Genomic DNA, 13,260 nt, shown 5'->3' with positions numbered 1-13,260 from the left:
TTCAGACTGGAGCTGTTTTTCACTAAACAGGAGATTGTTGTTGCCTGTAATGTGGTAGTGATTGAGTTACATCTGTTTGTAAGTTTCTGGAATAGTGTTGCTCCAGGTTTTCAGTGGAGTACCTCACTTCAGTGTTTTTGAGAAAAAGTTCTGCAAAAGGTTTAGTTGATGAATTTGAGGCAGGTGCAGTCTGAGGTAAATCTGAAAAGGAAAGTTGTTCATGTGCCCTTGGATGGCCCTAATGTTAATACAACATTTCCTAAAAGAGCTGAAAAGCTAGCTCAAGGTCAAGGGTAATCTAGAGAGCCCCATGCTTTTAGACTTTGCGACATGTGGCTTACATAAAGTACTCGGTGACATCAGGTTATACTTACATTGGTTGGAATCTTGTTCAGTTTCTGAGAGCTTTATCTAATCTATTTAAAACCATTCCCTCCCACCAAGCTGATTTCAACAATATTACAAGCACTTCTGTTTTCCCACAGAAGTTCTGTGCTGTTTGGTGAGTGGAAAATAAAGGTGGTGTTAGTCTGATCTCAGCAAATATTAAAGGCTGTTTAAAAATGTGTAAAGGGCGTAAAGAGTAAAGAAGAAACTGAAGTAGGTGGACCAAAAATCTAAGGTCACTACTGGAACTTTTAAGAGTCATAGCTACCAGGTAGCACGTTAAATCATTAAGGGACGAGATGCTGGTAGTTCATCTCGCCTTTTTTGAGCCTGTGATTGCTGAAGTTGAGTCGTTTCTGACTAAATTTCAGTCAGATGCTTCTTTCACTCCTTTCCTCTGTAATTCCCTCTAGTTTATAGTCAGAGCACTAATGAGAGAATTTGTCCAACCAGAGGTTTGTAGAAACAGACAAGCTTCAAAAACAGATCTGAATGATAACAAAATTAGTTGCAACCTCAGAAAGTAGACATCAAGTAAGAACCGAACAAGCTGTGAGTCATTAGTGTGATGTATCCGAGAAAAATGCGTTGCATTTCTGTAGTGAGTGCCTCACTTTCATGAAGAGTATAAATTGCCCATGGCTTATTTCTTTGCAAAGGGCGTTCCATGTTCGGTATCAGAAGTGGCAATCACGAGAAGAGACAAGCACAGCACTGACACATCCCATGACCTTAAATTGTTTTTGGAGGTCATGAGGCTGACACCACTGGCCTTGAATTCCAGAGTCTAATAGAGATCATGACAGTAAAGGAAATTCTCAAAGAATTTGATGGAGATGATGTTTGCATCAATCAGTTCTGGATGACAGTCATTGAGGTCAAGAATGGACATGAAAATGAGAAGAGATTTATCAAGGTCTCTGCCATGGCAATATGAATTTTGAAAGAAGTTTTTCTGACAACTCATTCTGATCAAAAATGTGACTGAAGCATTTCTTTTAGCCATTCGTGCTGCTGGCTGTAGGGTCAAGGTCACTGGGGATGTTGATCAGACATCTGTAACTATCACAAAGCAGTTAATACACAGCTTTCGAAATACACATTGTAGGTATGGTGAAATAGTAGCAAAAAAGAGCACAGCTTGAGAAGTCCTCAAAAGATAATGAGAGGAAGAAGCAAGTGAGTAGAAAAAAGCTAAGAGCGCTACAAAGTATATAAAAAAAGTGTGGGAACTGCTGAGAAAGAGGTTTGTCAGATTGAAGTAGTAATTCCGTCCCTAAAAACTACCTGCTTGCGACTTCACTTAATGTTCATGTATGTGTCCATATCAGACTAGTCTGTTCCTGTTTATTTCGTAATCGTTTTGATCAAATGGTTTGGATTTTATTCTTAAATCTCTATGCAACAGAAATAGTTAATGCTCTTTGTTTTTATGTCTGTGTGCTCCCTACAGCTGATTGTTCCTAATTTAAATGTTGTTTTACTTCCTTTGTACCCTAGTTTCATTCTACACTGCCCTTTCACATTGATGGACCACTTGTCAAAAGCCTGAATATGGTCCCTAAGAATAGATGTATATTTGTGTTGATCCATTGTGCCTTATAGAATGAAGAGATAACTCAGGGAATGCCACAAAAACATTCCCCCAGAGCATAATATTAGCTCCTTCATTCTGGACCCTTGCTTTCAGATGTTTCACGAAGTATACCAGGGTGGATACGCCCCGGCATGACCGGGAGATCCAGGAAAAACCTGGGAATTTTTTCATCTGCAATACTTCATAACAGCAAACTACTTGCGATGAGCATGACGTCACAACTGTTTACGTTAGCTTCGTTAGAGAAGATGCCAGTCGCGTATGAACAGCATTCTCCCGCATCTGGCTACTTGGAAGTGTGGCTGTAGCGGGCAGCCTGATGCTACCCGGAAAATTTTTCCTGGCGCGCAGTGTTTACATTTAGTTATTTTGCTGTTTCATCTTCGTTTACAGATCTCACGTCATGAAAACAAAACGGATTTCAGCGGGCGGGAGCCATCAGTTCATAGATTTCATAGATAAAATAGATTTACATGATTATGGCAGACTAGAATACGTTATTCATTGCAGTTTTTTGGTTTTATTTTATTTCCAGGTTTCTAACAGTCAATCATTAATTAACTTTCAGAACGGTGAAGTTATTTTCATTGGTTTGCTAAAGAAATGTGGTTGTTATTAATCTTTTCCATTGAGGCAGTCAATTTATTTGAAATGAAGTGTTTCGTTCCATACTGTTGGCCAGTTTCAACTGTTTGCTGGATTTCAAGTTTACATTTTCATCTTCTGGCGCGAATGGAGTTATCGATAAAATGAAATGCGCATATGGCATCATTGGCCGGGAGGCCCCTATTCGGGGAAGTTCGGCCGCGGTGCAAGTCTTTATTTAGTTCGACGCTACGATAATAAAGAACCAAACACAAGGTAATGCAGTATTGGTACTCCAAGAAAATTTACATCCAGAAAATCACAATGAAAAGCTTAATATCAGGTTGATGCCTACTTCATTGTGAATGTGGACATACAAATGTACACTTTAAGCAGAATTGGGTATTTTAGTATGGCGTACGAAATTATGATGCTCTTGGATTATCATGTGATGTTCTGTTTCTTTTATTACGTTATGTAAGTTCTCTTAATGCTTTAAATGTACGAACATACAGGCTGCGCACGCGCAGTAACAACTGTTTTCTGGAGGCCAATGGCAGCTGATGAAACAAACCTGTTTCTAATAGCTCATGGGAAAATATTGCGAATGGTGGTTTGAAAAGCATCACTGTCAATGTAAATATCCTTTTACGCAAGATGATTTATGTTGTGTATGAGAATGTGCGATGAATTTCTTAAATCATAGACTGTTTGACTGTTGTTTAAAATTTTACTGGTGGATTTGAGTGAACCTTAGCTTTTCTGGTGGCTAATTGATCTTCAAGACCAGTATTATATGTGAAAGCGTACCTTCCCTTGCAGCCACACTTGTATATTAATTTAAACCATTAACTTTTCCTACTCGTGTGTTCGCGCTATTTAACAGCGATGTTGCTGTTGACTGACTATATCGCATGTTCTATGCTCTGAATATATGCTTTCATTGGCTGGCGAGATCATGTGGCATGAGCTCTGAATGACTTACAAAAGCGCATTGCAAACTTGATTTAATTGCTTTGGAAACTAACTTGCCGAGTTTGACGGAAATTCGAATTTATATTTTTATAATATGAAAATATGCAGCGTAATAACCCCACTCGCAGTCATTTACTAATGTGCCAGGAATTTCAGGCTGGCGCATGAAACCTTAACCCTTCAAAGGATTGATAAGTTTTACAGCTCCGAGGAAACGTATCCTGTCATGTAACATGGGAAAAGTGTATTTTCGTCTGGGAGAAAGTGTATTTTTAACCGAGAAATCTGGGAAAAATCCAGGAAATTTTTTTCCTTGGCCGCGTATACACCAACAGCCATCTATCTGATGGACTATAAAACTAAGTTCATCTGAAAAGGCCACATGTTGTCACTCAGTTTATGTCCATTTGCTGTATTGGTGTTAAGGTTTCAGCCTTTGTTGCAAATGAACAGCAGTCAGCATGGCTGCATGAAACAGTCACCTGCTGTGGAGGCACGTACTCAGCAACAATCGCTGAACTGTCAATGAGGAGGCACAGTTAGTAGCCCCTTGTTTCGTCTGTGCAGTTAGTTGCTCAGGCGTCATTCAGCTCTGTAATCTATGCCCCTCCCCCAGGCACAGGGGTTAGAATAGACCCGAGGTATTCCTGCCTGTCGTAGAGGTGACTAAAAGGAGTCTCACACCTTTCGGTCTTTGTGATGGTCCCCTGTAGGGTTTGACCTCCCTTTTTCAAACTTTTCCCGAAGAACGAGCCAATTGGCAAAGGGCACCTTACATGGTGCATCATGTTCATTGTGCATTGAGACCTTTAGCCCGCTTTCTCATTGTGGCATTGCAGTCCCGCTCATCCTCCATCTCTTGAGTGAGGACACCTTCCTGGGCGCGTTTTCCTCCACCCACTTTGCAGTGTCGTTTTCTTCGCCAATGATGACCATGGAGTTCTTTGCACCTCATATCCAGCACAGTAGCCAGTCCGTTGTGGTGGGGCCGCCATGTACCCTGTTGGTTGTAGCCCCCTGACTACGCATGGATCATTCTGCTGATGCCTACGCCGTTAACTCCCCATGTACGCCAGGGAGTAGATGCCCGTCACCCTTGGGCATTGGGACTCCCGGCAATGGCCATCCTGCCAGGTGGCATCAATGTGGATGATGTGTGATGAAGCGTACATCATCACTAGCTAGTGATCAAACTCCAGCAGTCTCTAAGCATTCCAAGTCTCAGTACAATGCAAGGAAGCTGGCCACACCATGGGAGGAATGCCAGGCTAAGGTTGGCCCCGGTAGCTCGTATGTACGAGAGCTGATGGGGACTCCATTGTCTCGATGAAACCTCGGTTTTTTTGTAGAGCATTTAGAGGACAAGTTTGGGGAGCTGGAGGGCCTGTCCAAAATGCGGTCAGGGTCAGTCTTGATAAAAACGGCATCCTCTGCCCAGTCACAGGCATTACTCGCTTGTGACAAGTTGGGATTTGGGAGGGGGGGGGATGTTTCCTTTACCATCACAGCTGATAAGAGCTTAAATATGGTCCAGGGTATTATATTCCACAGGAACCTTCTTTTGCAGTCTGACGATGAGCTGTGCGCCAGCTTAGAGCAATGAAGAGTTCATTTTGTCCAGCGCGTCCATTGGGCTCTGAGGGATAATTAGGTCGCTACTGGTGCCTTCATCTTGGCCTTCTAGGGTAACACATTACCCGAGAAGGTCAAGGTGATGGCCTACTGCTGTGATGTCAATCCATATATCCCTCCCCCAATGCGGTGCTTTAAGTGCTGGAAGTTTGGCCATATGTCCTTCCGCTGTACTCCAGCATCCCATGTTGAGATTGTGGATGTCCATCCGATCCAAATACTCCACGTGCCCCACCTCCCATCTGTGTCAACTGTGAAGATCATCATTGCCCTTGCTCAACAGACTGCAGGATTTTACAGTGAGAAAGGAAAATCATGGAATACAAGACCCTGGACCAACTGACTACACTGAGGCCATGAGGAAATTTGAGTGCCTACATCCTGTGACTATGACCACCTCTTATTATCCCGCTATGAGAACAATTGTAGACCCATCAGTTCCACGCGTTCCAGTCGGTTCTCAGAGCCGGAAGACTGCACCTGCCCCCTTGATGGGGGCACTTCACTCCCTGTTGCTCCCACACCACCTACCCCCGGAGCACTGTCCCCCAAACCATCGGGGACACCAGTCCCCACTTCTCAGCTGGAGAAGCGTAAGTCTTCTTTTGCTCCTCTTGCTAGGAAAGAGTCCCTTGGGTCACTCCCATCACAGATTTCTGCTAGTGGGAAAGGTGTCACTCGCCAGTGGTTGAAGTGCCCAAAAGCGGCTGGTCGTAGGGCTTCATGATCATCCTCAGTCCTGGAGACTGAATCAATGAAGCCCTCCCAGCCAGAGAAACCCAAGGAGCAGTGAGAGAAATCCAGAAAGGAGACCCCTAAGACCAAGGGAATTGTGATGGCACCCACACCACTGCTGCCTACAAGCTCTGCGTCTGAGGATGAGGTGAAGATTCTGGTGCCCACTGAGGACCTAGATCTCGCCAGACCCTCAGACACAATGGTTGTAACCTGTTCAGGAAATAAGTCGGTGGCAGCAGGTAACCCTGAGGCGTAGACTGCCTCATTGAATGTTCCATGCCTTCCCAGTCTAACGATGATGTCATACTCCAGTGGAATTGTGGCGGTTTTATCCACCACCTGGCTGAGCTACGGCAACTGTTAAACTTTACACCTGCTTTCTGCATTGCCCTCCAGGAATCCTGGATCTCGGTAATGTGGACCACTGTCGTTTACGCCTACATTGGATATTACAAGAACCATAGCATATGTAATAGTGTGTCAGGTGGAGTTCGTATTTATGTCCTGAACTTGGTATGTAGTGAACCTGTGCCCCTTCAAACTCTTCTTTAAGCTGTGGCTGTCGGGATAAGGACGACACAGGGAATAACTGTCTGCAACATATATCTTCCTCAAGATGATGCGGTACCCCTGAGCATATTGGCTGCACTGATTGATCAAATCTCTAAACCTTTCCTACTTTCGGAGATTTTAACGCCTGTAACCCATTGTGGGGTGGCACAGTTATTACTGGCCAAGGCAGAGATGTCGAAAATTTATTGTCCCAACTTGACCTCTGCCTCTTAAATATTGGGGCCGCCACATATTTCAGTGTGGTTCACGGTAGCTACTCAGCCATTGATTTATCAGTTTGCAGCCCAGGACTTATCCCATCTATCCACTGGAGAGTGCATGATGACCTGTGTGGTAGTGACCACTTCCCCATCTTCCTGTCACTCCCCCGGCATCATGCCCACTGACGCCTACCCAGATGGGCTTTAAACAAGGCAGACTGGTAGCCTTCACCTCTGCTGTCACCATTGAATCTTCCCCATGTGGTGCCAATGACATTGTAATTGAGCGGGTAACTACAATGACAATTCTGTGGCAGAAAATGCGATCCCTTGTTTTCTAGGGTGCCACTGGCGAGAGACAGTCCCTTGGTGGTCGCTGGAAGTTGCTGAGGCAATTAAAGAGCTTGAGCAAGCTCTACAGTAAAATAAGCTACACCCTTCCCTAGAGCACCTAATAGGCTTTAAGCGGCTCCGTGCCCACATTTGCCAGCTTATAAAATGACGGAAACAGTAGTGTTGGAAGGGGTATGTGTCGACCATTGGGTGCCATATGTCACCTTCCCAAGTCTGGACAAAGATCAGACGTGTTTTTGGATACCAGACCCCAACAGGTTTCACTGGCGTTAACATCAATGATTTGCTCTCTAGCTGAGCACTATGCTCGAGCCTCTGCGCCGGAGAACTACGTCCCTAGCCTTTTGCACTCTCAAATGGCGGATGGAAAGGAAAGTCCTCTTGTTCACTACATGCCACAGTGAATTCTATAACACCCCGTTTACAGAGTGGGAGCTCCTGAGCACCCTTGCACATTGCCCCGACACAGCACCTGCACTGCGTCGTATCCACAGTCCGATGATTAAACATCTCTCATCTGACTACAAGCGATATCTCCTCGTCATCTTCAACCAGATCTGGTGCAATGGTGTCTTTCCATTGCAATGGTGGGAGAGTGCCATCATTCTGGTGCTAAAACCTGGAAAAAATCTACTTGATTTGGATAGCTATCGGTCCATCGGCCTCACCAACGTTCTGTGTAAACTGCTGGAACGTATGCTGTGTCGGCAGTTGGGTTGGGTCCTGGAGTCATGTGGCTTACTGACTCCATGTCAGGGCGGCTTCCGCCAGGGTCGCTCTACCACTGATAATCTTGTGTCTGTCGAGTCTGCCATCTGAACAGCCTCTTCCATATGCCAACACCTGGTTGCCGTCTTTTTTGTCTTAATGTAAAGCATACGACATGACCTGGCGACATCATATCCTTGCCACATTGTATGAGTGGGGTCTCCGGGGAACACTCCTGATTTTTATCCAAAACTTCCTGTCCCTCCGTACTTTCCGTGTCCAAGTTGGTGCCTCCCATAGTTCCCCCCATATTCGGGAGAATGGCATTCCGCAGGGCTCCGTATTGAGTGTATCTGTATTTTTGTGGCCATTAACGACCTAGCCTCAGCTGTAGGGCTGTCGGTCTCTCCTCCTCTGTATGTGGATGACTTCTGCGTTTCGTATTGCTCCCCCAGTACTGGTGGTGCTGAGCGGCGCCTACAGGGAGCCATTCACAAGGTGCGGTAATTGGCTCTTGCCCATGGCTTCCAATTTTCAGGTGCGAAGTCGTGTGTCATGTATTTCTGTCGGCGTCGTACCGTTCATCCGTAACCTGAACTTTATCTTAATGACAATCCACCCACTGTAGTGGAGATGTATTGATTCTTAGGACAGGTTTTCGACACCTGATTGACTTTTCTACCTCACCTTCATCAGCTTATGCAGGAATGCTGGTAGCACCTCGGTATTCTCCGGTGTCTGAGAAACACCAACTGGGGTGCAGATCGCTCTGTGCTGCCGCAGCTCTACAGAGCCCTTGTTCAATCCCGCCTTGACTATGGGAGTCTGGTTTACGGTTCAACGGCGCCATCAGCGTTGCGTTTACTCGACCCAATGCACCACGGTGGTGTTCGCCTATCGACAGGAGCTTTTAGAATGAGTCCAGTGACCAGTGTCCTGGTGGAGGGCAGAGTCACTCCATTACAGATCTGAAGTGCATTACTGCTCACCAGTTATGTTGCACGCATTCGTAGTTCTCCTGAGCATCCGAATTGCCGTCTCCTTTTCCCGCCTGCTGCAGTTCATCTCACGCATGTCAGGGCTCACAGTTGCGGTTTGTGTGCGATCCTTTCTCTCCCTTAACCACCTCTACTTGAGGTCCATTCACATACACCTCCATGGTGTATACACCTTGGCCAAAGCTTCGTTTGGACCTTTTGTATGGCCCTAAGGACTCCGTTAACCCCACCGCTCTCCATCCTTTGGTAGCGACCATCCAGGAGTCCATCTCTGCCCTGGTACGGTCTAGTTATTCAGTGGTTTTTTGTGTGGACCCCAGGACACGTCGGAATCCCAGGCAACAAACTTGCTGGCAGGCTGGCCAAACAGGCTACGCAGAAACGCTCCTGGAGATGGGCATCTCCAAAACTGACCTGCATTCTGTCTTATGCTGCATGGTTTTTCAGCTTTGGGAGACGGAGTGGCATAGCAGTATGCGCAACAAACTGCGTGACATTAAGGAGACTGTGAATGTGTGGAAGTCTTCCCTGCGGGCTTCTTGTTGGGGAATCAGTTGTCCTTTGTCAGCTCTGCATTGGCTGTATGTGGCTCGTACATTGTTATCTCCTCTTGTCTCGAGTACCCACCTCAGTGTCGCTATCGCTCCCAAATTACTGTTGCCCACCTCTTGCTGAACTGCCCACTTTTAGCCACTCTGTGGTGGACTTTTAACTTTCCCGGCACCCTACCATTAGTGTTGGGCGATAATGCCTAAACAGCAGCTTTAGTTTTATGTTTTATTCACGAGGGTGGATTTTATCATTTGATCTGAGTTTTAGCGCATGTCCTTTGTCCCCCTGTGTCCTTCATCCTAGGGCTTTTAGGGTGGAGGTTTTAATGTGTTGCAAAGTGGCTGGCTTCTCCTTTTTTCTTCTCATGGTCAGCCAGCCATGGTAATATGCTTTCTTGTTTTTAATCCCTTCTCCCTGTTTCTTGTGTCTCTCTGTGGTTTTCTTGTCCTGTTTTGTCCATTGTAGTGTTTGTTGTCATTCTGTTGTTCTTCTGGTTCTTCCTTTCTCCTGTTATTGTGCTGTATATCTTTGTTTTCTCCTTTCCCTTGGGTAATTGTTCTATTCAGAACAAGGGACCGATGACTTGGCAGTCTGGTCTCCCCCCCCCCCCCCCCCCCCCCTCCCTGCTCTATTAAACCAACCTTAATCTATAGCCTGTGCTGCACCACTGGTGCCTCAATGTCAGTTCTGGATAGTGCCCGCAATTTTGCTGTGCGTAGTGTACTTTACCCATGGGGACACATGAACTCAAAAGATAAGCCATGTTGGAAATGCTTCCACCGTTGGCCTGAAAGTCAATTATTGTGCCTTTTTTGGACGTCAGATAAATTGTGCCTCAATCCTTTGCCCAAACGTCAATGATCATGCCCTTTTCAACGTCAGATAAATTGTGCTGTTTCCGCATTACGACAACATCTGCACTGTTTTCTGTGCCACTCAACACACTATATATACCCTCTACTACTAGTGCTGCCACCTACTATCTGTGAATGGTTATTGTATGTTTATTCATGTAGTTTATTCAGTGACTAGAGGCTGTTGCTGTCCCATTGCCAACATGCTAGGTGGTCACATCATATTGCATATTGCATCCATAATTGAACTTCCATCAGTTCATGCAGTATCCACTGCAATGTGACCTTGTGCAGTTGCAGCTCTGCCGCAATAGCTTGTAGATAGTGCAGGTCTCTCTGCCACTTGCCTTCTTTAACTGCACTAGTTTCCATTGTCTGTCTTCCTCCAAGACTGCTTGATGGCAGCACATGCCTTGTCAGTCTGCACACTCCAGGTAGTCCTGAGTGTTGCTTATCACTGGTTGCCACATGTCCTCCTTTCACAATTCACAGTGCACTCTGTGCTACTACCAGTAATCATAGAGCCAATTGTTGTGAATAGACACTATGCCAGCATAGCTTCCACAAGACAGATAGCAATTTGTGATCTGCTCACATACTGCAAGGAAAAAAGAAAGTTTCAATGACTTTTGCCCAAATCCTTGTAGTTCAGTTGTTTCAGCCCATGGTGGTGTTGGATGATGAGGGGTGTACTCCTTTTTAACTGATTCTTAGGGGTGGTGGGAATGTTAGGGGTATGTGAGGACACAGCAGATCTGTTAGTGGGCTGGGTTTGGGAGGTAGTGTCTGTCTCCGATTGCTCTCATGACACCTTCAGCATACTGAGCAAGGGAATTTGCATCACTACAAAATGGGAATAAGCCATCCACTCATGGGCAGACTGTATGGAAGCTATTTTGTGGTGGGGTGGGATGAGACAGCTGTCTAAATGCAGGTACTGTTGGTGGTTAGTGGGTTTAGTATGGACAGAGGTGTGGATGGAGCCATGTAGAGAAAACCTTCCAGCGTCCCAAAATCTTTAACCCCATGTCTAGTTCAGGTTGATCGATATCTTCATGGTCTGGACTTGAGGAGAAGACACCTACACTCATTCTTCCACAGTCTCAACACCTTCTCTCCCGTCCGCTTCAGGTGGTCCTCCACTTCACCTGGTCCTCCTCAACCTGACGTTCCACCTTCCTGGACATTGATCTGCACCTCTCTGATGGGTTCATCCGCACCGCTGTCATATTAAACCCAATAGCCACCAACGGTACCTGTGTTTTGACAGCAACGCTACCCTGGACTAGAACCACTAAACATAAACCTACACCAGGGCTTTGATTATTTGTGGGTGTACCGTAGATCAAGAAAGGATTTAGAATGAGATTTTCACTCTGCAGCGGAGTGTGCGCTGATATGAAACTTTCTGGCAGATTAAAACTGTGTGCCCGACCGCGACTCGAACTCGGGACCTTTGCCTTTCACAGGCAAGTGCTCTACCAACTGAGCTACCGAAGCACGACTCACACCCGGTACTCACAGCTTTACTTCTGCCAGTACCTCGTCTCCTACCTTCCAAACTTTACAGAAGCTCTCCTGCGAACCTTGCAGAACTAGCACTCCTGAAAGAAAGGATATTGCGGAGACATGGCTTAGCCACAGCCTGGGGGATGTTTCCAGAATGAGATTTTCACTCTGAAAGTTTCATATCAGCGCACACTCCGCTGCAGAGTGAAAATCTCATTCTGGAAACATCCCCCAGGCTGTGGCTAAGCCATGTCTCCGCAATATCCTTTCTTTCAGGAGTGCTAGTTCTGCAAGGTCTGAGGAGAGCTTCTGTAAAGTTTGGAAGGTAGGAGACGAGGTACTGGCAGAAGTAAAGCTGTGAGTACCGGGCGTGAGTCGTGCTTCGGTAGCTAAGTTGGTAGAGCACTTGCCCGCGAAAGGCAAAGGTCCCGAGTTCGAGTCTCGGTCAGGCACACAGTTTTAATCTGCCAGGAAGTTTCAAGAAAGGATTTATTCCAAAACCTAGGAAGTTTTTTTTTTTTTTTCTCTTTTATGTATGCCTGTTGACGACTCAGTGCTTCTGCTATTCAGTGAGTGGTCTCCTGTACCCCTAAATTATTTACATTCTACCAGAACTTTCTTATTAAATTTTTATATAATGTGTTTCAGGTGTCATTGTAGTTACAAGTGCTCCAATGCTTGTCCACATCTCAATCACCTGTGATTTTCACCTTAAGCCGTTGTGTAGTTATGTTCTGTTGCAATTAGCAGAGTTTTAGGTTATGTTTAACGATCCCAAGTTCTTACATTATATATGAAAAACTTGTTTGGAATGTTATGTGGTAACAGGATGAGGGTGTGTCTTCTGGAAATCACATCCATTTGGATTCATTCAGTGTGTTACTTACCTTAGACAGGTGTAAGGTATCTTGTACTAGTTGGCATGTGAAATATGGTGTGGAGTTATTTAACCCACTCTTTGCATTTTGTGTTACATCATATCTTTGACTATTATCCTTAGTTTGTTTGTTCTATGCTGTAGAACTTAAATTGAGGATAGGAACATAAGTTTATAGGTAGACATTGTGTATAGAAGTTACCAGAGTGTGCATGCTGTTCGCAAGATATTATTTGTAATTTTAGTTGTTATTTAATCACGTACATTCATTCTTTTGTTACTGACTAATATGCCGAACCATCCAGACAAGTAAATATTGTGTGCTGACTCAGGGTAAAATTCAGTACTTTATCTTGCAGATTCGAAATTTATTGTTAACTAGTGAATTGATTTCAGTTCTTGCAAGATGTGACTTATGTGCATCAAATGTGATTATTGCAGTCCACATTTTTAATTTTAGGTGGAAGTGGTGGAAATAATAGTGGAAGTGGTGGAGAGGAAGAAACAAGTGAATTGGACACATCCAATGTATCCACAAACACTACACTAGAAAATGTGTACGTGAAGGTAAAAGTTGAAGGAGGACAGAGTCCTCCCCGAGAACAGCAAACGATGACAGATGATGAAGGCTGTGCAACTGACTATGAGGATGAACAGTGGCCACAACCATCTCAGCCAGCAATGGAGCATGAGTAAGTAACACATACAAATTGCCGATTCA

General features: G+C 45.1%; 1 protein-coding gene across 1 annotated transcript in view; it reads left to right on the top strand.

Annotated features, from left to right (window-relative positions):
• LOC124595372 overlaps nt 1-13,260 on the top strand; it is an 80,445-nt gene that overhangs the window by 28,238 nt on the left and 38,947 nt on the right. Inside the window, exon 4 of the mRNA XM_047134089.1 lies at nt 13,000-13,231. Within this exon, the coding sequence (XP_046990045.1) occupies nt 13,000-13,231 (232 nt within the window). The remainder of the gene's footprint in view (nt 1-12,999; nt 13,232-13,260) is intronic.

Source organism: Schistocerca americana, chromosome 2 (assembly GCF_021461395.2).
Source record: "Schistocerca americana isolate TAMUIC-IGC-003095 chromosome 2, iqSchAmer2.1, whole genome shotgun sequence".
NCBI lineage: Eukaryota > Metazoa > Arthropoda > Insecta > Orthoptera > Acrididae > Schistocerca > Schistocerca americana.
Note: the sequence above shows the minus strand (reverse complement) of the source record. Positions and strands in the feature narration are given on the sequence as shown.